At 55.9% G+C, this 21255-nt stretch overlaps 2 protein-coding genes and 1 non-coding gene across 3 annotated transcripts in view; 2 read left to right on the forward strand and 1 right to left on the reverse strand.

Moving 5' to 3' along the window:
* Nucleotides 1–4608, forward strand: part of LOC119926575 — a 28721-nt gene extending 24113 nt beyond the window's left edge. Inside the window, exons 3-4 of the mRNA XM_038744669.1 lie at nucleotides 979–1028; nucleotides 4061–4608. Coding sequence (XP_038600597.1) covers nucleotides 979–1028; nucleotides 4061–4472 — 462 coding nt within the window. The 3' untranslated portion in view covers nucleotides 4473–4608. The remainder of the gene's footprint in view (nucleotides 1–978; nucleotides 1029–4060) is intronic.
* Nucleotides 1–21255, reverse strand: part of PTPRA (protein tyrosine phosphatase receptor type A) — a 91845-nt gene that overhangs the window by 9361 nt on the left and 61229 nt on the right. The window contains exons 4-11 of the mRNA XM_038744667.1: nucleotides 20664–21026; nucleotides 16504–16530; nucleotides 10284–10368; nucleotides 8728–8801; nucleotides 7804–7940; nucleotides 4011–4101; nucleotides 2229–2305; nucleotides 944–980 (exon numbers count right to left, since the gene is read on the reverse strand). Coding sequence (XP_038600595.1) covers nucleotides 944–980; nucleotides 2229–2305; nucleotides 4011–4101; nucleotides 7804–7940; nucleotides 8728–8801; nucleotides 10284–10368; nucleotides 16504–16530; nucleotides 20664–21026 — 891 coding nt within the window. The remainder of the gene's footprint in view (nucleotides 1–943; nucleotides 981–2228; nucleotides 2306–4010; nucleotides 4102–7803; nucleotides 7941–8727; nucleotides 8802–10283; nucleotides 10369–16503; nucleotides 16531–20663; nucleotides 21027–21255) is intronic.
* TRNAA-UGC lies at nucleotides 17219–17290 on the forward strand. Its single transcript has one exon. It is a non-coding gene; the product is annotated as a tRNA-Ala (tRNA).

Genomic DNA, 21255 nt, shown 5'->3' on the forward strand with positions numbered 1-21255 from the left:
CAAGACCTTGTGGAGGTGTGATTTGCATAGGGCTCTGAAGTTGGGGAGGGAGAGATGAGACCAAGATACAGGCACAAAGTTAATAATAGCATTTGTTAAGCACTTCCTATGTGCTGGGGTAGATTCATGGTAATCAGGTTGGATACAGTCCCTCTCCCACATGGGACACAGTTTTCATCTCCATTTTACAGATGAGGGAACAGAGGTCCAGAGAAGTGAAGTGACTTGCCTAAGATTACACAGCAGACAAGTGGCAGAGCCAGAATTGACATCTAAAGGGCAAAATGTGTGGGTTGGGGTGGGTTGTAGCATAGTAGGAGATCAGCGAGATGAGATAGGAGGGGGTAAGCTGATTGAGTGCCTTAAAGCCCATGGTGAGGAGTTTCTACTTCATGTGGAGATGGATGGGCAACCACTGGAGGTTTTTGAGGAGTGGAAGCAGAGTGGCCTCCTGGGTTCTAATCCCACCTCTGCCACTTGTCTGCTGTGTGGCCTTGGGCAAGTCACTTCACTTCTCTGCGCCTCAGTTACCTCAGTTAAGATGGTGAGTGAGTCCCACGTGGGACAGGGACTGTGTCCAACCTGATTTGCGGGTATCCACCTCAACACTTAGTACAGAGCCTGGCACATAGTAAGCACTTAACAAATACCCCAAGTATTAATAATAATAATAATAATAATAATCATCATCACAATAAATCTGAGCCCAGGAGCCTTACTGCTCAGAAAGACGTGGTGTAACAGGCTTTGGTACCCGTCTCCTCGCAAGTATCCAGGGGTGGAGGCCAGCAGCAACATAGCTGAAGTCCACAGTAGCGTTCAGCAACAGGACACACCAGAGGCAGGGGCAGGCTGCAGGGCTGGGATGGGGCCAGGGCACTCAGCCTGAAACCCCAGGGCCCCTGAGCAAGCCAGAGGCGAAAAGATGCGGAATGGAACGTACCTTGGGCAGCGATGAACTTGTTCTTCTCTTGGTAGCCCTGGGAAGACAGGAAGGACCGGAAGAGGAGGAGGAGGAGGAGAAGGAGGTATGTGGGCCTGGTTATCTTCATCCCCTTGCATTCCCCCCGCCTCCCCCACCCTGATCAGCCTCTCCTCGAGGCCTCCACGCAGGAGGCTGGACCAGAGGGGCCTAGGATCTGAGGGTCGCAGCCACGGGGCATCCAAGCAGCCCAGTGTCAGATGTTGAATGGGCCCGCTTGCCAGTAGTGATAATGATAATTGTGGCATCCATTAAGCACTTGCTCTGTGGCAGGCCCTGTACTAAGCACTGGGGTGGATACAAGCAAATCGCTTTGTCCCCCATGGGGTTTCCAGCCTTAACCCCTATTTTACAGATGAGGTCATCGTGGCCCAGAGAGGCGAAGTGACTTGTCCAAGGTCACCCGGTAGCTAAGTGGCGGAGCCGGGACTAGAACCATAAGGGAGACGGGCAGAGCAGTCCTTGGGGCAGGGCCCAGGGAGACACAATCCGGGCCCCAGCTGTGGCCCAGGGAACAAGTTGCCCTGCAGCAGCGACACTGGACGGGAGGAGGGGAGGCCGGGCCAGTGTCCCCTTGGCCCCCGGGACAGCTTCTGGGCAGGGCGATTGCTTAGGGTGGGGAGGCACCGGCCAGGAGCTGTTGAAGACCCAGAGCAGGACGGGATGATTCGTTCGGTCTGTCTGTCTGTCTGCCAGTGGCAGGCAGTGCCACGGGAGGCTGGGCGGGGGTTGGGGGGAGGGTTCTAATCCCGGTTCCACCACTTCTCTGCTGTGTTCACTTTTCTGGGCCTCAGTTCCCTCATCTAGAAAATGGGGACTGAGACTGTGAGCCCCATGTGGGACAGGGACTGTTTCCAACCTGATTTGCTCGGCTCCCCCCAGCTCTTAGTACAATGCCTGGCACAGATGACATTAACAAATGACATTATTATTATTATTATTATTATTATTATTATTATTATTATTATTATTAGGCAGCTGGGCCAGTTAGCAGGGCAGATCCCAGGGAGATTTCCCCCAGCTTCTCCGTGGGCCCCATCCCATCTTGGGGTCAGGATGGATGGGGACCCTGTCTCCCCGCGTTGGTCTGTCAGCCTATCGAAGGCAGGGACTGTGGCTTGCCCTGCCCCGGTCCTTCCCTGGATCTCTACTCTCCACACGGGTTGAGGGTGACGGAAGAGCAGTCCCCCCGCCCCCTGCCCCTGGTGCTGAGTCACCCGTTTCCCGAGGATATGGTGGCCCTTACGTTGATGAATGAGGCGTTTATGTAGTCCGAATCCGGGACCCCTTCCACAGGCGTCAGATGCACCCGGGAATGGTCATCTGTGGGGGAAGACAATCGTCCAATTCTGTGAATGCCCATCTCCCCCTCTAGAGTGTAAGCTCTTTTGGGTCTGTTATACTGTTCTAGTGGACTCTCCTGAGCGTTTAGTACAGTGCTCTGCACACAGTAAGCACTCAAGAAATAACGATTGACTGACTGACTCTGACCCCGAAACCCTGCCTTCCCTCCACGGTGCCCCCCATCACAGGGCCATCGTCCCCACCCCCAACTTCGCCAGTATCCCCCATCTCCTCCCAGCCCCTCGCCCTCCAAAGCCACCTTTTGCCAGGTAGGGGACGAGGGCCTTTCTGGAGTTTAGTGGGGCAGCCTAGTGGAAAGAACAAGGACTGGGAGTCTCCAATCCTCGCTCAAGCTCCTCGCTCTCTGGGTGACTCTGAGCACGGCACTTTACTTCTTTCTGCCTCCATTTCCACATGGGTAAAATGGGGATTAAGTATCGTTCTTCCCCCGATTTTGGACTGTGAACACCCCCCGTGGGCAAAAAGACAATGTCTGAACTGGTTATCCGGTACTTCCGGTGACGCTTGGCATTATTATTGGCAGTGGGAAGGAGGGGGCACAGAGCACGGAGCAGGATAGGCGGAAAGTCGGGGAGCATAGGGTTCATTCATTCATTCAATCGTATTTATTGAGCACTTACTGTGTGCAGAGCACTGTGCTAAGCGCTTGGGAAGTACAAGTTGGCAACATATAGAGATGGTCCCTACTTGGGGAGGAGTTGTCACTAAGGACAGTATGGGAGGTGGGGATTAGGGAGGGAAGAAGGAGGAGCCCAGGAGAGGAAGCCAGGGGCCACTCAAGGCTGGCAGGGCTACCTCTGTTCCTCCAGGACTGCTCCCCTCCTTTTTATTTATTAATTTTTTTAAATGGTATTTGCTAAGTGCTTTCTACGTGTCAGGCATGGTACTAAGCGCTAGGGAAGATATGAGCTAATCAGGTTGGACACAATCCACATCCCACATGGGGCTCACAGTCTTCATTCTCATTTTACACATGTGGGAACTAAGACCCAGAGAAGCCAAGTGGCTTGCCCAAGGTCACACAGCCGACAAGTGACGGAGCTGGGATTAGCCCTCCTGCTCTGCTTGCTTGGTCTCGTGGGGGGCCTGGGACTTGGCAATTAATGATGATTATAATACTGACACTTACTAAATACCTGTTTTGTGCCAAGCCCTGTGCTAAAGGTTGGGCAGGGGCAAGGTAATCAGACTGGGACAGTCGCGGTCTCACCTGGGGCTCACAGTATAAGAGGGAGATGAGGCCCCCAGGCGCTCAGTGACTTGGCTGAGGTAGGCAAGTGGTGGAGTCAGGATTATAATCCAGAGCTCCGGACTCCCAGCCCTCTCCCCTTTCCACCAGACCAAACTCCCTCCCAGCTTCTCTCCCAGAATCCAGGGACCCACCCCTCCTTCTCCAGGGAACTACCCCTCCTTCCCTCCCTCTCTTTGTCCCTCCCTCTCTCCCTCTATCTCTCTCTCTCCCTCCCCCACTTCATCCCTTCTTTCCTGAGTCAGGCAGTTGTCCCACAAGGTCCCAGAAAGCAGCCTCGGGCTAGTGATGACGGTTCCCCGTTCCCCTCATTCCCGGTGAAGTCTGGCCGGGACCCCATTCCCTTCTCCCGGATGCCCATGCTGTGGGCCTGCGGCAGCCCCCGCCCCCGAGCCGGGAGGGCCACGTACGTACAGGGTAGGATGTTGACGTATCGGTTCTTCTCCTTGTTCTCCTCCTTGGAGGCTGCTTCACAGGTGGCCTGGATGGGGCAGGCGGGCAGAGCCTAAAGCGAAGGAAGAGATTGGCACCGTCATCGTCCTCCCCATCCCCGCCCCCGAATCGGCCTCCACCGACAGAGGCTGCTGCTACTGCTGCCCCCACCCCACGGAGAGGGCCCTGGCCACCAGGCCCGACGCCTTGTGGGGACCCCTGGAGGGGGCCGGCTGGGGGAGGGCTGGCTCCTGGCACACCAGCGCCTCCGCGTCCTCCCTGGCCTCGGCCCCGCTCTACCCGCTCCTGCCCTGCTCCAGTCAGTCGGCAGCCAGGGTAGTCTCCTCCACTTCCGTCCTCCCCCTGCTCTCCAGAGCTCAGTCCAGTAATCTCAGTCACCCTGGTTCAGCTAGGGGGTCTTGGTCACACCTGCCGTGGGACTGATTCCCACGCCCACCCCCACCCCCCAATCCCCCACCAGGGGCTCGGGCCCCGGAGCCCAGAGTCTCAGCTGCAAGGTGGAAATGGGTGCAAGGTGAATCATGAATTTAATAAATGACCACGGCACTGGTCAGATGCTTTACCCCACACCAAGCACGGCGCTGAACGTTACAACCAACATGGTACTGGACCCACGTGGGGCTCAGGATCTGAGGGCACGGGAGAGCAGGAAATGGACCCCCACTTTACCAATGAGGAAACTGAGGGCTAGAGAAGTGAGGTGAGTTGTCCGAGGACACACAGCAGATAAGAGGCAGAGCCGGGATTAGAACCCAGGTCCTTCAGACTCCCAGGCCCAGGCTCTCTCCACTAGACTGCGCTGCTTCTGTTTCCACTTAGGGGCAGGACCGGGCAAATGTCAAGAGGCAATGGCCCGGCCCCGAGGTAAGGGGGGTGGCCGGCAGACCTGAGCCGAGATCCGACAGGCACTGGGGGGATGGAAGGGGGCAGAGACCGAGGCGCCGCGCATTCCAAGTGGGACGGGCTAAGTCTTTTCTGTGCTCCCCCTGATGCCGCGCCAGAGTCGCTGGACATCAGCTTGGGCCCTGGAACCCCGGCCGTGTGGGAGAGGGAATAGGTCCGGTGTCTGGGCCCACTACCAAATTGTGGATTAGGGAGTGCCAGTCGGGGTCAGGGTGCGGATCAGCGGCATTGCCACTGCCCGAAACGGCTCAGGAAGTGTCCACTGCTGGTTTTAATACTGATAATGACAGTAATGATAATAATAATAATAATAATTGTAATGGTTAAGCATATACTAAGGTCCACTGTAAGAACGATAACAGTATGTGCCAGGCACTGTACTAAGCACTGGGGAATAACAGATTTGTCAGGTTGGACACAGCCCCTGTCCCACGTGGGGCTCACAATCTCAAACCCCATTTTGCCGATGAGGTCACTGAGGCCCAGAGAAGTGACGTGACTTGCCCAAGGTCATACAGCAGACCGGTGGTGGAGCTGGGATAAGAACCCACACCCTTCTGACTCCTAGGCCCGGGCTCTATCCACTAGGCCACACCAGTTGGTTGGAGGTGTGGGAAGCTGCCAGCCCTGGCGGACCCTGCCCCGCAGACAGGGCCTGGGGTGTCAGGTTGGGGGCCTGGTAGGCAGCAAAACTCACCGTCTGCAGGGGAATGGAGCACTGGGGTCAGGAATGGGAGGGGGTCACGGGGAAAAACGGGGGTGGGGTGGCCACGGGGTGGACGGACTGTGGCAGTCGAGCTATGGCAATCAAGCTCTCATCGAGCCCTTGCCGTGTGCACAGCAGCGCACCAGGTGTTTGGAAGGGAAACTAGGAGGGAGCAGGTAGGCACGATGCCCGTCCTCGAGGAACTCCCAGAGGGGGCACCTCCCCTGGCAGTAGCTGGATCGCCTGCCCTGCCTGGCCATTGGGCACCAGAGAGCGGGTCTTGCCGCTGGCCAGTCCCCAGCACTGCCGGCTGTGCCATGTTACTCTCCAGGCCTCTCACGGCGGGGCCCGGGCACGGTTGACAGTGCTCACGGCTCTGTGGCTTGCCAGCCCCAGGGCGTCCAGTGCTGCCACCGGGTCCAGAAGCTTACCTGCTCTCCCCCGACCCACCACATCCTGTCCCTCAGCCCAGTGCCCAATGGGAGCAGTTGGCCCTGTCCGGCTCTGCCCTCGGAGAGAGGGCCGGTCCACCCACCAAGGTGTGCTGGAGCTGCTCTCTCTGGGGGTGCTGGTGCCAGCCCCTTCCCCTCACTGCTTCTGGACCCACTGGGCCCACAAGGTCAAGACCGCCCAGGGCACAGTAAGGTCTACAGTGACCAAGTGCACAAATCAGCCCCTGGGGCACCCCACCCTCTGAGGACTTTGAGGTGTGGCACTGGAAAGGGAGGGGGCGTGCCTTATCTTGAGAATCAGTGTGGCCTAGTGGATAGAGCCCGGGCCTGGGAATCAGAGGACCTGGTTTTTAATCCTGGCTTTGCCAAATGCTTGCTGGGTGACCTTGGGCAACTCACTTCACTTCTCTCTGCCTCAGTTCCCTCATCTGGAAAATAGGGATGAAGACTGTGAGCCCTATGTGGGACAGGGACTGTGTCCAACCTGACTAGCCTGTATCTACCCCAGCGCTTAACACAGTGTCTGCCAGATAGTAAGCACTTAACGAATACCAGGATTACAATGATTAATTAGAGAAGCAGTACTAGGAGAGGTAACCGCAATTACAAAGCATCTACTCTGTACAAAGTACTACCTTAGCACCTCCAATTCTTCACTGAAGCCCCCTGTGGGGATGGTTGGGGTGGGGAGAAGTGGGGGAAGGGCTGGGTTGCAGCACCCCAGGGTTGGGGTATTGACCCTCTGAGCTTAGCGGGGTGACAGGGACAAGCAAAATGAAAATTCAGTACCCCATATGAGACCGGATTAGCTTGTACCTACCCCAGCGCTCAGTACAGTGCTGGACCCATGATATAATAATAATAATAATGATAATGATGATGGTGGTGGTATTTGTTAAGTGCTTATTATGTGTCAAGTACTGTTCTTAGCGCTGGGTAGACACAAACTAATCGGGTTGGACAGAGTCCCCTGTCCCACATGGGGCTCACAGTCTCAATCCCCATTTTCCAAATGAGGGAACTGAGGCCCAGAGAAGTCAAGTGACTTGCCCAGAGTCACACGGTAGACAAGTGCGGGAGCCGGGATTAGAACCCAGGTCCTTCTGACTTACCGGAGCCCGTGCTCTATCCATTAGGCCCTGCTGCTCCTCAAGAGTAAGCGCTTTAACCAACGCCACATTTAAGCAGGCCCCGTGCCATCAACTCTCCCCACAAGGGGGCAGCAGAGCACCCTGTGGGGCCAAGGGGGCCAGAGCAGGCACCTCTCTCCTTTCCCCCTCCCCGGGAAACCTACCCGCTGAAGGGCTCTGAGCAAATGCCACCTCCCCACCTCCCCTGGTCTGGGCCTCCTCCCTTCCTGGTGGTTGGTGGTGGTCAGCTGGGGGCTACTGGTCCTCCCTCTGGTCCCTGGGACCAGACCTGGCTCAGCGCAAGGCGGCAGCCAGTCCAGCCCCCACGGGCGCCCCCAATCCAGACGGGGCCGTGCCAGCAGCCCGCCCACGGCTCCAGACAGGGCCATCGGCTCCGAAGTTCCCACCGCCCCAACCCCGCCCCTCTCCGGGGCTTCTGCAGCTGCTGGCTTCTGGCCCATGGGATCAGGAAAGGTTCACCACGGCTAGGCTCGGCTCGGCTCGGCCGGGCCTGACTGGGAGGAGGGCCGAGCCCAGGGCCGGCCCGACGCGCGGGGACTCACGTTGAATTCTTCCCGGAAGAGCTTGTTGTCGTCCGCCATGCGCCGGTTGATCTCCTCCTCCAGCCGGTCCACGGGCAGCGGTGGGTACTTCCGGTTGGTGCTGGGCGATCTGGCCAGCAGTGGCACGCTCTGGGGCTCTGGGGCACAAATGGTCACCCTCCTCATCGTCCTCGTCATTGTCGTGGGACCCGTTAATGATAACAGTGCCATCTGTTAAATGCTTACTATGCGCCAAGCTCTTTTCTAAGCGCTGGGGTAGATACAAGGTTGGACACAGTCCCTGTCCCACATGGGGCTCCCACTCTTCAGTCCCTCTTTTACAGATGAGGTCGCTGAGGCACAGAGAAGAAGCCACTTGCCCAAAGTCACACAGCAGACATGTGCTGGAGCCGGGATTAGAAGCCACATCTTCTGACCCCCAGGTCCGGGCTATATCCACTAGGCCATGCTGCTTTGGGATTACTCCGTGCCAAACGTGGCAGTAGATACCGGATGATTAAGTCAGACCCAATCCCTGTCCCACATGGGGCTCACAGTCTAAGGGGGAAGAGAGCAGGGAGAGAACCCCCTCGTTTTACAGAGGAGGTGACTGAGGTGCAGGGACATGAAGCTACTCGCCCCAAGTCCCACGTCGGGCAGGCGGCGGAGTCGGGATCGGGACCCAAGTCCCCTGACTCCCAGGCCCGAGCTCTTCCTGTCGGGCCCACGTGGCTTGTCCCAGAGGCTGAACTGGTGGCCCAAAGCTAGGGGAGCTCAGGGCCAGGTAGACCCAGGCGGGGGAAGGAGCATGCCGCCTCCACCTGATCAGCCAGAAGGACGAAACCATCCCGTGGAAAGCCCGGCGGGGCCTCGGCCCACCCCTCCCTCCTACCTCTGACGAATGGTCTGTGTCTCCGGACACCTCCTCCTGTCCCCGCGACTCACCTATGTCATCCGTGCGGCCATTGGACAAGCGGAAGGAGTTGGAGTGGCTTCCGGCCTGCTTGTATTTCTTGAACCTGCAGCGTGAGATGGATGGTGAATGTAGAGCACCTACCACGGGTGGGGTCCCTCCCTCCCCGCTGAAACTGAAGCCGGCGTCCTTCACTCTGGTCCCTTACATTTCCCTCCACTGTTTTTTTAAAGGGTACCTGGTGAGTGCTTACTATGTGCCAGGCACTGTCCTGAGTGCTGGGGCAGATGCAAGCTAATGAAGTTGGACGCCACCCGCGTCACACTTGGGGCTTACAGTCTTCAATCCCATTTTGTAGATGAGGGAACCGAGGCCCAGAGAAGCCCCAGGTCACACAGTGCACAGGTTGGCGGAGCCAGGATTAGAATACAGGTCCTTCTGACTCCCAGGTGCGGCCTGGGCTCTCTCCATTAGGGCACACTGCTTCTCCCAAGGCAGTGGGAACGTCTCCGCTTTGTGCCCCCCAAATCCTGTCCCCTGTGCCACCTTCATCTGGACCTAGGCAGGTGATCAGTCCTGCACCCTCTTTTAATGGCCTCTCAGAAGAAGCAGTGTGGTTCATGGCTACAGCCCAGGCCTGGGAGTCAGAAGGACCTGGCTTCTAATCCCAGCTCTGCCACTTGTCTGCTTGGGCGATCTCAGGCCGGTTGCTTTGTTTCTCTGGGCTTCAGCTCCTTCATCTGTAGAAGACCATGAGCCCCACATGAGACATGGACTGTGTCCAATCTGATTTAGCTTGTATCTACCCCAGTGCGTAGTACAGTGCTTGGTGCATAGTAAGCCCTTTAACAAATACCGTTATAAAAGCAAAAACCAAACCAAACCAAACAGAAGGGAGGGCAGTGCTGAGGGAGTCCTCATTCACCTCCAACCTGCCCAGGGTGCAGGGAGTTGCATAAGGTAGCTAAATGTAGCTTGGCCAGCAGAGACAGGCACGAGTGACAACAGACCGTCTCCTACCCTCCTCTCCAGCCCAGATAGCATCATTATTAATTGTTACTGTTATTATTATTATTAATAATATTCTTATTATGGCACCCATTAAACACTTACTCAGTACCGAGCACTGCACTAAGCAGTAGGGACACAGTCCCCCATCCCCCAGGGGACTCCCATTATGTAGAAGAGAGAACGGGGATTGAATCCCCATACTGCAGATGAGGACACTGAGGTCCAGAGAAGTGAAGTGACTCAGCCAAGGTCACCCAGCGGTCAAGGGGCGGAGCCTGCATTAGCACCCAAGTCCTCTGACTCCCAGGCCTGGGCTCTTTCCGCCAGACCGCACTGCATGGTCTACTCCGCCACTCCCCTCTAAGCCACGGGGCCAAGTCTGTTCTGGGTTTGGCCCCCAACATCTTTCCTTGTTAAGGCAGCAATGTGAGTACTCCACCCTGCTTCACTGCCACCTCCTGCACCCACCCCCACCGGGAGGGGCTTGAGGGTATCCTGGGCCCTCAGGGCCATGGCAGCTGCTGCTGGACCGGGCCGAGGCAGTGACCGGGGCCAGGCGGAACCCCAGCTGGCTCACCTGAGCATGTACAGCACGATGATGATGAACACGATGACCAGGAGGGAGGACAGGGCCACCATCACAGCGATGATCGGGGTCTCATCTGAAAGCAGTTATTATTATTATTAATATTACTGAGGCAAGCAATCAATCCATCAATGGTGGCTTTTTTATGGGTATTTGTTCAGCATTTACTATGGGCCAGGCACTGTTCTAAGAGTTGGGGTAGGTCCAAGCTAATCAGGTTGGACACAGGCCCTGTCCCACATGGGGTCAGTCTTAATCCCCACTTTACAGGTGAGGGAACCGAGGCCCACAGAAGTGAAGTGACTGGCCCAAACCCACACAGCGGACAAATAACGGAGCTGGGATTAGAACCCGGGTCCTTCTGACTCCCAGGCCCCGGAGTCAGCTTCCCATTGAGCACTTACTGTGTGCACAGCACTAAGCTATGCACTTGGGAGAGTCCAATACAACAGGGTAAGCAGACATGCTCCCTGCCCATAGTGAGCTTACAGTCTAGAGGACGAGCTTACAGAGCTACAAGGTCAAAGCCCACGTTTGGGTGGCATCCTTCTCTTCCCCCCGCTCCAGCCCCATGTACCTCCCTGCTTGCTCTGCCTCACCAGACACCCAAGTGCTAGGGCCTGGGTTTTCCCCTCCGTCCGTTCTGCCCTCGCCCCTGGGGCTGGAGCCAGTGGGCACCCTGTCCTCAGCTAAGCAGACCTGGCCCAGTTGGCCCGCTCCAGAGATTCCCGGGCAGCCCCGATCCCCAGCCCCAGAGTCAACTCTGCACAGCCTCACCAGGTGCCGAAGCCAGGGGTGACGGGTAGGCACTGGAGGGGGCCCGAGGCTCAGTCTGAGGAGTGCTACCCCGGCTGAGCGATGTGCCAGCTGCTGAACCACAGAAACAGGGGTGATCCCACGAGTCCAAGACTGAACTCCTTGTCTTCCCTCCCAAACCCTGCCCTCTCCCTGACTTTCCCATCACTGTTGACAGCACTGCCATCCTTCCCGTCTCACAGGCCCTCAACCTTGGTGTCATCCTCGACTCCGCTCTCTCGTTCACCCCTCACATCCAAGCCGTCACCAAAACCTGCCGGTCTCAGATCCACAACATTGCCAAGATCCGCCCTTTCCTCTCCATCCAAACGGCTACCCTGCTCGTTCAAGCTCTCATCCTATCCTGTCTGGACTACTGTATCAGCCTCCTCTCCGATCTCCCATCCTCTTGTTTCTCCCCACTTCAATCCATACTTCACGCCGCTGCCTGGACTGTCTTTGTCCAGAAACGCTCTGGACATGTTACTCCCCTCCTCAAAAATCTCCAGTGGCTACCAATCAACCTACGCATCAGGCAGAAACTCCTTACCCTTGGCTTCAAGGCTCTCCATCACCTCGGCCCCTCCTACCTCACCTGCCTTCTCTCCTTCTACAGCCCAGCCCGTACCCTCCACTCCTCTGCCGCTAATCTCCTCACCGTGCCTCGTTCTCGCCTGTCTCGCCGTCGACCCCCGGCCTGGAATGCCCTCCCTCCCAACATCCACCAAGCTAGCTCTCTTCCTCCCTTCAAGGCCCTTCTGACAGCTCACCTCCTCCAGGAGGCCTTCCCAGACTGAGCCCCCTCCTTCCTCTCCCCCTCCTCCGCCTCTCAGTCCCCCCCCCACCTTACCTCCTTCCCTTCCCCACAGCACCTGTATATCTGTACATGTTTGTACATATTTATTACTCTATTTATTTATTTTACTTGTACATATCTATTCTATTTATTTTCTTTTGCTAATATGTTTGGTTTTGTTCTCTGTCTTCCCATTCTAGACTGTGAGCCCGCTGTTGGGTAGGGACTGGCTCTATATGTTGCCAACTTGTACTTCCCAAGCGCTTAGTACAGTGCTCTGCACACAGTAAGCGCTCAATAAATACAATTGATTGATTGATTGATTGAGTGGCAGCCCAGTCTGCCCTCCATCTGATCAGCGAGCCTTGTGCCAGCCTGACCCGCAGCTGGCTCAAGAGCGGAAGGAGCTGGGCCAAGTCAGACCCAGGGAGACTGGACGGGGGCACTGGGTTGTTGCCCTGGGTCCCCCGCCACCAGCCCCTCAGAGCTAGGCACATTGGGGCTGCTGTCAGCCAGCCAGGCTCTGGGGGCTGCCCAGCCCTATCCCTTGCTCCACCAGGGACAACTGGCAAGGTGGACAGCGGTGGATGAGCAGACTGTTAAGCTCATTGTGGGCAGAGAACGTGTCTGTTTATTGTTGTATCGTACTCTCCCAAGGTCTTAGTATAGTGCTTTGCAAATAGCAAGTGCTTAAAAAATATGATTGAATGATTGATCACCCGACTGAGGGCTCGGTGCAGAAATACAATCTCATTTCTGGGGCTTTTCCAACAACGTCCCTCACTGCCCGGCCCTGGCACCAGAATAAATACATGAAGAGATATATTCACGGAGCAATGATCTGGGGGTGGATAAATACATATGCGGTCAGGGTACCAACTCTGTTTTATGGTTTTGTTAAGTATTTTTTATTTGGCAGGCACTATACTAAGCACTGGATTAGATACAAGGTAATCAGGCTGCACACAGTCCCTGTCACTCACTCACTGAATCGTATTTATTGAGCACTTACTGTGTGCAGAGCACTGTACTAAGCGCTTGTCCCACGTGGGGTTCACGGTCTTCATCCCCATTTTACACATGAGGAAATAGAGACACAGAGAGAAGCTAAGGGGCTTGCCCAAGGTCACACAGCAGATAAATTGGGGAGCTGGGATTAGAACCCAGGTCCTTCTGGTACTGGGCGCTGTACTCTCCCAAGTGCTTACTTATGGTGCTCTGCACACAGCCCTCAGTAAATACCACTGATGATGATATAATAAAGAGCACTTCTAAGAAGTGGGCCATTTCTAATTAAAACTGTATTCTACATATTCAAAGGCTGAAATGTAGCCTTAAAATGGCTTCCCGTTCACTCAAAGGCGAGCTAGGTACGGCACTAATAGCCTCCAGACCAAAACTGTGATATTTGGTTTTCAATTCAGAAGCAACTTGTCTCCGGGGGCCCCCACAAAATCCAGTAGCCCCTGACCCAGTCACCGGAAGCTGGCACAGCCGGGCAGAGAGGCCAGTGACAGGTCGGTGGTGGGGGCAGGGTGAGGCCCCCCAGGCTGGGGTGGCCCACGTGCTCCAACCAGACACACCAACAGTCCGGGGTGATCTCACACACCCCGCCCACTGGATTCCCCACAGGAAGTCACCGGTTCCAGCTGACCTGGCCAGCAAGACTCAATCGCCCAGGGCTTTGGCGGGAAGAAAATCTGGTCCCTCCCCCAAGACGGGCCAAGTCATAGACTCCCCTTCCTCCCATCCCCCCACCCCCACAGGCAGGCGGCAGCACAGGCTTGTGCTGGGGGTGGGGAGGGGTCCTCCCCATTTGGCTGGGCTTCTCCAGGACTGAGCCAAGTCTCGTCATTGTCCGTCATTGTCCGCCTAGCTTGGGCAGGCAAGCAGGGAGCACAGTGGCTTGGAGGCTAGAGCAAGGGCCCGGGAGCCAGAAAGACCTGGGTTCTAATCCTGGCTCTGCCACATGTCTGCAGCGTGACCTTGACTAAGTCACTTCACTTCTCTGGGCCTCAGTTCCCTCATCTGCAAAATGGGGAGTAAGAGTGTGAGCCCTATGTGGGACAGGGACTTTTTCCAACCTGATTAACTTGTATCTACCCTAGTGCTTAGAACAGTGTTTGGCACATAGTAAGTGCTTAACAAGGACCATAATTATTATCTGGCTGTGGGGAGTGAATGGGTTGGGGTCAGGGAAGAAAGGGGAGGATTGGGGTGGGGGAGAAAGGGGAAGCAGCTTCTCTGGCCTCTGGCTTTTCTTACCAGACCACCCCGACGAGTTTCCTGTGGAGTGCAGGCTGGGCTCCCCCGCCTCCGAGGAGGGTTTTGTTAGTGTGTCCCGCGGCCAGCCTGCAGCCTTAGTATCTTCCCCTGGCCAGGATCATTGCCCATCCCTTATCCCACTGACTGCCACCTGGCAGGTACCCATTCCTCTGCCTGCCCCGTTCCTTGGAGGAGGAGGAGGAGGAGGAGGAGGAGGAGGAGGAAAAGAGAAGGAGGACGAGGATGATGAGGAGGATGACGAGATGGGGGACGACAAAGAGGACAAATAGGACAAGGATGAAATGGAGGAGGGTGAGGATGACACGGAGGAGGACAATGAAGAGGAGGAGGACGATGAAAAGGTGGGGGACAAGAAGGAGGAGGATGAGTAGGTTGAGGGGACAAACAGGAGGGGGGACAAGAAGGAGGCCAAATAGGACAAGGAGGAAGAGGGCTGAGCCGCAATCCTTGAGGAGGTGGCTCAGGTAACACCCCCAATCCAGGTCCCCGCCTCAGGGCCTCTGTCCTTTGTGTCCCACTAATTTGTCGTGTCTCATCTCCCCTCCCCCCACCGCCCCGCCTGGGCCCAAAGGGCATCCAGCCCACATTACCCTGGCCACTTATCTGGCTGGTTCCCCCATGGTGGAGACTTGGGCCCAGCAGGCAGGCAGGTGGGCCCTGTCCTTATCCCCCAGTTCCCAGCTCCCCTTGGGGAAGGCTTCGGGGCACGTTAGGGAGCCCCAGGGTCTGAGTGGTTTGCCTGCCTTCGGTCTAGACTAGGTTAATCTCAGGTTTAGCTGTCAGAATCCAGGGCCAGCGGCAAGGCCTCAAATAGCCTACAAGTGGTTCCCTCCCTCCCAGCCCTGAGGCCAATCTAAACACACACAGAAGCCAGAGAAAACTTCCACACCTGGTCTGCCCTTTGCTGTCTGATGAACACTCCTTGGCCTTCCTGGCCCCCTATCCCCTAAAAAACAACACCACCGCCCCCGCCGCCCCCCCCCCCCGGCCCCGCCTTCCTCTTTCCTTCTCTCCTCCTCTTGGATGCTGAACACGAAGAGATGGAAGAGGAGGCAGAGTCTCTAAAGCCACCCCTGCCCCGGCCCTTTTATAGTATTTGTTAAGCGCTTATTATTGTTATATTGTACTCTCCCAATTGCTTAGTACAGTGCTCTGCACACAGTAAGCAATAAATACAATGGAATGAATGAGTGCCAAGCAATGTACTAAGCACGGGAGTGGATACAAGCCAATCAGGTCGGACAACAAGGGGCTCACAGTAGTCACCCCCGTTTTAAAGCTGCAGTGACCAAGGCCCAGAGAAGTGAAGTGACTTGCCCAGGGTCATGCGGGAGACACATGGTGGACTGGGGTTAAAACTCAGATCCTTCTGACTCCCAGGCCTAGGCTTTCTCCACTGGGCCATGCTGCTTCCCTTGAGGGGTTAAGGATGAAAAGGGAGACAGGACTCACACCCCCACAATGACTTTACTGGTCCAGTGGGGAGGGGAGGAGAAGTATAGAGACGCTTGATATGTTCCGTGGTCACTCTCCGCTGATGAGGGAGGGCCAACCAGGTGTTCCCAGAGGGGGCCGGAGGTCCTGCTCTCCAGCATTCACCAGGCAGCAGGGGCAAGGGCTGACAGCAAAGGAAACCCTCAGAGAATCGAGGAAACGCCCCTGGCAATGGCTCCAACCCAGCTCCTTTCAACCCATGGCCTGCCCAAGCCCTTTGCCCAGCAGGAAGTGGAGAATGTGGCTTCTCTCCAGCTTGCCTCCATTTACCCAGGGTGCAGATTCATTCGTTCATTCATTCAATTGAATTTATTGAGTGTTTACTGTGTGCATAGCACCCTACTAAGCGCTTGGGAAGTACAAATGGCAACATATAGAGACGGTTGTCCCTACCCAACAGCAGGCTCAGCAGAGAGGCAACAGATAACTCATCAACCTCCACCCTCCCTCCCTCATATGGGCATACTGTACTCTGCTGAGTTACTCTGGGCAAGTCACTTAACTTTTCTGCACCCCAGTTCCCTCACCTGTAAAGTGGGGACTGAGACTGTGAGACAGACATGGGACAGGGACTGTGTCCAACCCCATTTGCTTGTATCCACCCCAGCGTGCTTAGTACCATGCCTGGCACATAGTAAGCGCTTAACAAATACTACAATTTTTAGTACACTCCCAAGTGCTTATTTCAATGCTCTGCACACAGTAAGTGCTCAATAAGTATGATTGACTGAGAGTAGTTCAGAAGAGCAGGGCTGGGCTGGGAGACGGTGTGCCCAGGCGTGCCCCGGCCCCCTCAGACTGGGGTGGGCCGACACCCAGTGCCGAGCTGGGGATTCTCACCTCTTCTCTCGGTCGAGTCTGTGTCGCCTGCATAGAAAAGGGAGAAGAGGAAGGGTTACCGGCTGGCGGGCAGGGAGAGGCACTGTGGGGCTTGAGGCGGACAATATACGGATCACCCTTACTCCCACCTTTCCCACCAACTCGCCGGCCCATCAGGGAGGTGCCTGCTGGAGTCAAGGCTCTTTAGCTGGATAGCACCGTAAGGGGTCAGGTCGTCCAGTCCCCTGCCTTCAGGCAGGACCACACCAAACCCACAGAGGGTGAGTGTTTCCCTGTCTGGTAGTCCCTATGCCGCCCACCCCCTCCCCGCGGGGGGTGCAGGTGATTAAAGATGCCTTGCTGTGGGCCTGGGTGTGGGACTGGGACTGTGTCCAACCTGATTACCCTTTATCTACCCTGGCGCTTAGAACAGGGCTTGGCACATAGTTAGCACTTCACAGGTACCATAATTATTGAGGATATAAGTGGTTGTTGTGTCCTGGGGTGGGGGAACCCAAGTTAAATTGAAGATGGGGACTAAACTACAGCCTGTGGTCTCTACGGACTACAGCCTGTAGCTGATTTGCTGACTCCTTCCCAGCTAAGGAAGACTTAGATTTTGGAAAATTTTTTATGGTATTGGTTACAGGTTTACCGTATGTACTAAGCACTGGGGTAGTTACAAGGCCATGGGGATGGACACAGACCATGTCCCATGTGGGGCTCACAGTCTCCAGGGGATGTAGCTCAGTGGTAGAGCACATGCTTTGCATGTATGAGGCCCAGGGTTCGATCCCCGGCATCGTCACGGTTTTTTAACAGTAGCCAAAGCTTTAGAATTAAAGAGTTTGCTTCCCACAAAGCATTGTGTTCTGAGAAAATATTACTGTAGTAATCCTTGGTGCAATCGGAATTAATGAAATAGTCATGACGTGACTTTTTTGAGAAGCAGCATGGCTCAGTGGAAAGAGCACGGGCTTGGGAGTCAGAGGTGGTGGGTTCTAATCCCAGCTCCATAACTTGTCAGCTGTGTGACTTTGGGCAAGTCAATGAATTTCTCTGTGACTCAGTGACCTCATCTGTAAAATGGAGATCAAGACTGTGAGCCCCCGTAGGACAACCTGATTACCTTGTATCTCCCCCAGCGCTTACAACAGTGCTTGGCACATAGTAAGCGCTTAACAAATACCATCATCATCATTTTACAGATGAGGTGACTGGGGCTCAGAGAAGTGAAGTGACGTGCCACAGGTGATCCAGCAGAAGAGTGGCAGAGCTGGGATGAGAAGCCAGGTCCCTCTGACTCCCAGGCCCGGGCACTAGCCACTAGGCCGTGCTGCTTCCCTTAACTACTTAAGTCATATTTAAGTACTTTTGCGTGCTTAGTAAATGGTGTGATACCTCTGTTCCATTAAAAAGGAATGTCTGTAAGTGAGCTCACTAAATCTACAGAGAGACCATTATAATTGACTTACTTATCCCTATTAATGTCCGTCTCCCCCGTAGACCGTTAGCTCAACAGGCAGGGAGTGTGTCTGCTAATTACTCTCCCCAGCACTTAGTACAGTGCTCTGCACATAATAAGTGCTAAACAAATATCACTGATGGACCGACTGGGCATCGGCCTGTCCCAACTCCCCTAGGCATACAGGGGCCACTGATGCCCCAACGGGCAGAAGATGGGACAGTATTCGGGGAACTGGGGCCAGCTGGGTCAATTCAATCTAGGTGGGGCTGACGATCCAGAGGGTGACAGGGGTCCCCCTTCGAGATGGGGGACCTTCTGAGCCTTGCACCCACTGCAGTGGGGAGTGGGGCTGGGGACATGCCCAGGGGCCCAGTGAGACTCAGTCCAGTGCACCAACATGATCACTTGATGCACCCAGAAAGGAGGTCTCCCCAGAGTCTCCCCTCCAGCTCTTCCTCTGCCAGGTGGCGTGGGGGAGAGCGAGGAAAGGGTTCCAGACCCTGGAGTGCTGGCTGAGAGGGGGCCTTGGCGCCACCCTGACTTTGCCCCTCACGAGGCGCCACTCGCTGGACTGCCGACTGAATGCCCGACCCAGCTGCCCCTCAAAGTCTGGACCTGTCTCGCCTCTGCCTACCCAGGAAGGATGGGGCCTCCACCCCCACCACAGGAACTCCGGGCGGTCTGCCCTGAGTGCTCTGCACGATGCTGTCACTGGAGCCCGGGGGAAGCAGCCCTGGCCGAGTGGCTGCAGCTCAGGACTGGGAATCAGAAGGACCTGGGTTCTAATCCTGGCTTCGCCACTTGCCTGTTGGGTGACCTTAGGCAAGACCCTTCACTTCTCTGGGCCTCAGTTACCTCATCTGTAAAATGGGGATTAAGATTGTGAGCCCCATGTGGGACAGGGACTGTGCCCCATACAACTTGATTGTATCTACCCCAGCGCTTAGTACAGTGCCTGGAACATAGCAAGCGCTTAACAAACCCCACAATTATTATTATACTATGATCTCCCAAGCGCTTAGTACAGTGCTCTGCACATAGTAAGTGCTCGATAAATACGACTGATGGATTATAATAGTTCTATGATTATTGTAATGATGTTATTATTATAATAATCAATACATTTGATGGATTAATTGATTGAGCCTTGGCCAGAGGGGGTAGGGCAACTTGGGCCCACCTCTCCTAAAGGTGGCCGAACAGCGCCAGTGATCAGGTGAAGAGAATCAATCCAGGATGAAGCCCTGAGCCCTCTCCCCGGGGCCCATCCCCTATGACCAGGGCAGGCAGCAGGTCAAAGCTTGGAGCAACAGTTTGGATTCCTTGCCGATATCAGCGGGAGAATTCCAGGCATCGTCACTGCGGGAAACACTGAGAGCCAAGATTCCTGGCTGGGGAGAAATCAAGAGCGAGGCCGAGGGTTGCATTTTGGGTCCTGATCTTATTTCCGCTCTTGTCCCCTTGTTCTCTGATGTGAATTTGGAACAACTTGGCTGCCGTTTCTGCTCTTCCTTGGACTATAACCTGGAAGTCTATCCTCAGCTTTGGAAGAGATCCAAGCCTTTCCTATGAGATGTGGAAGGCCTGGGAGCGCTGGCTTCTGGGTGTCCAAGTCCATCCCGAGGAGGAGCCAGGAAACCCCTCAGACCAGAGGGGTTTCCTCTAGGCTGTAAACTTGCCTCTAGACTCTAAGCTCGTCCTCTAGACTGTAGCTTGCAGCTAGACTGTAAGCTCCTCCTCTAGACTGTGGGCTTATTCTCTGGACTGTAAGCTTCTCCTCTAGGCTGTAGTTCACCTCTAGACTTTAAGCTCCTCCTGAAGACTGCAAACTCCTTCTCTAAACTGTGAGCTCATCCTCTAGACTCTAAGCTTGCTATAAGCAGGGAATGTGTCCAGTCTGTTGTTATAACGTACTCCAGTACTCTGCACACCGTAAGCACTCAATTAATACAGTTGACTGACAAAGGCTTTCCTAGCCGGGGGTGGGGGTGGTGGACAGACCACTGATTGATTCCCCCACTGGCTTGAGGGTGGTGACAGGGGTGGCGGTTTCTAGGGGGAGGGGGTAGAACAGTGGCACACCCCTGCAGGGTGTGGAATACTGGGGTTTCCCCAACTGTACCAGGTTCACGTTGGGGAAATCCTGGCCCAGTGTGCCTGCCTTCTGGCCCCTCTCCGGTCTCCAAACAGACTGTTGTGGTGTTCAAACCTTGAAAACAGGCAGCGTCCACAGCCTGGCCTAGCGGGCCACAGCAGTGAACGAGGCCTTCACTAAGCAGCGGCTCTGGCAGAGTGGAAACCAGTGCCAGGGGCTCTAGCCTGATGCCAGCCCCTTTGTGGTCACTGTATTGAAGGGACTACAGAGTGTGTGCGTGGCTGGGGGGGCGGTCCGTAGACGACCAGCCCACAGCACTCTGGCCAATCGGAGGAGCTCAGAGATGCTCCCAGAGCACCCAGAGTGAGCAACGACCACTTTGGACCAGTGCTGGTCCTCCCCGAGGAAGACACTCCAGCACCCCCAACCCCCGACACGGGGCACCGCAGGAAGTTGAGAAACTCGTCCCTCTTGGGACGACATGGGGACCCAGGGCACACTGGTCTTTCTGGGTTTGTGGTGGTGGAGCACGCTGCCACCTGACTTCCGAACCAACTCCTGGAATGACCTCCCCGGCTTTTCTGCAGGTTGGCTCTGAGCCCCCGGATGGCCACTTACCGGGCGTGGTGAAGGCCCCGGAGGTGGAGGTGGCCTCCGTGCTGGAGTTGGCCTCCCAGGACTCGGTCCACGTGCTGGAGGAGCCCCCTTCCGGGAGCGGTGTGGCATTTGGGGACGGTGAGGCGGACCCCGTGGTCCTTGCAGTGGCGGTGCCGTTGCCGGGGGTGGAGGTGCTGGCTGTGGTTCCGTGGGTGGGCGGCGGCGTGGCCTGCGGGCCGAAGGTCGGCATCCCAGGATGGAGGGAGGTCGGGGGGCTCGGACTGGTGCCCCCAGTGCTCCGGGTCACCTCCTCTTGGTTGGGGGCGGCCGCCGTGGTGGCTCTAGCTGAGCTTGGGGGAGCGGAGACACCTGCCGACGAGAACACTGGAGAGGATTAAGCACAGGGAGCCCTCAGTGAAGGTACAGGGGGCCCAGCAGAAGCAGCGTGGCCTAGTCTCCTCCATAGGCTCCTCCTCTGCCTCCCACCCCCTAATTGTAGGGGTCCCTCAAGGTACAGTTCTGGGTCCCCTTCTAGTCTCCATCTACACTCACTCCCCTTGGAGAACTCATTCGCTCCCATGGCTTCAACTACCACGTCTACGCAGATGATACC

The sequence above is a fragment of the Tachyglossus aculeatus genome, chromosome 4 (genome assembly GCF_015852505.1).
Source record: "Tachyglossus aculeatus isolate mTacAcu1 chromosome 4, mTacAcu1.pri, whole genome shotgun sequence".
NCBI classification, from domain to species: Eukaryota; Metazoa; Chordata; class Mammalia; order Monotremata; family Tachyglossidae; genus Tachyglossus; species Tachyglossus aculeatus.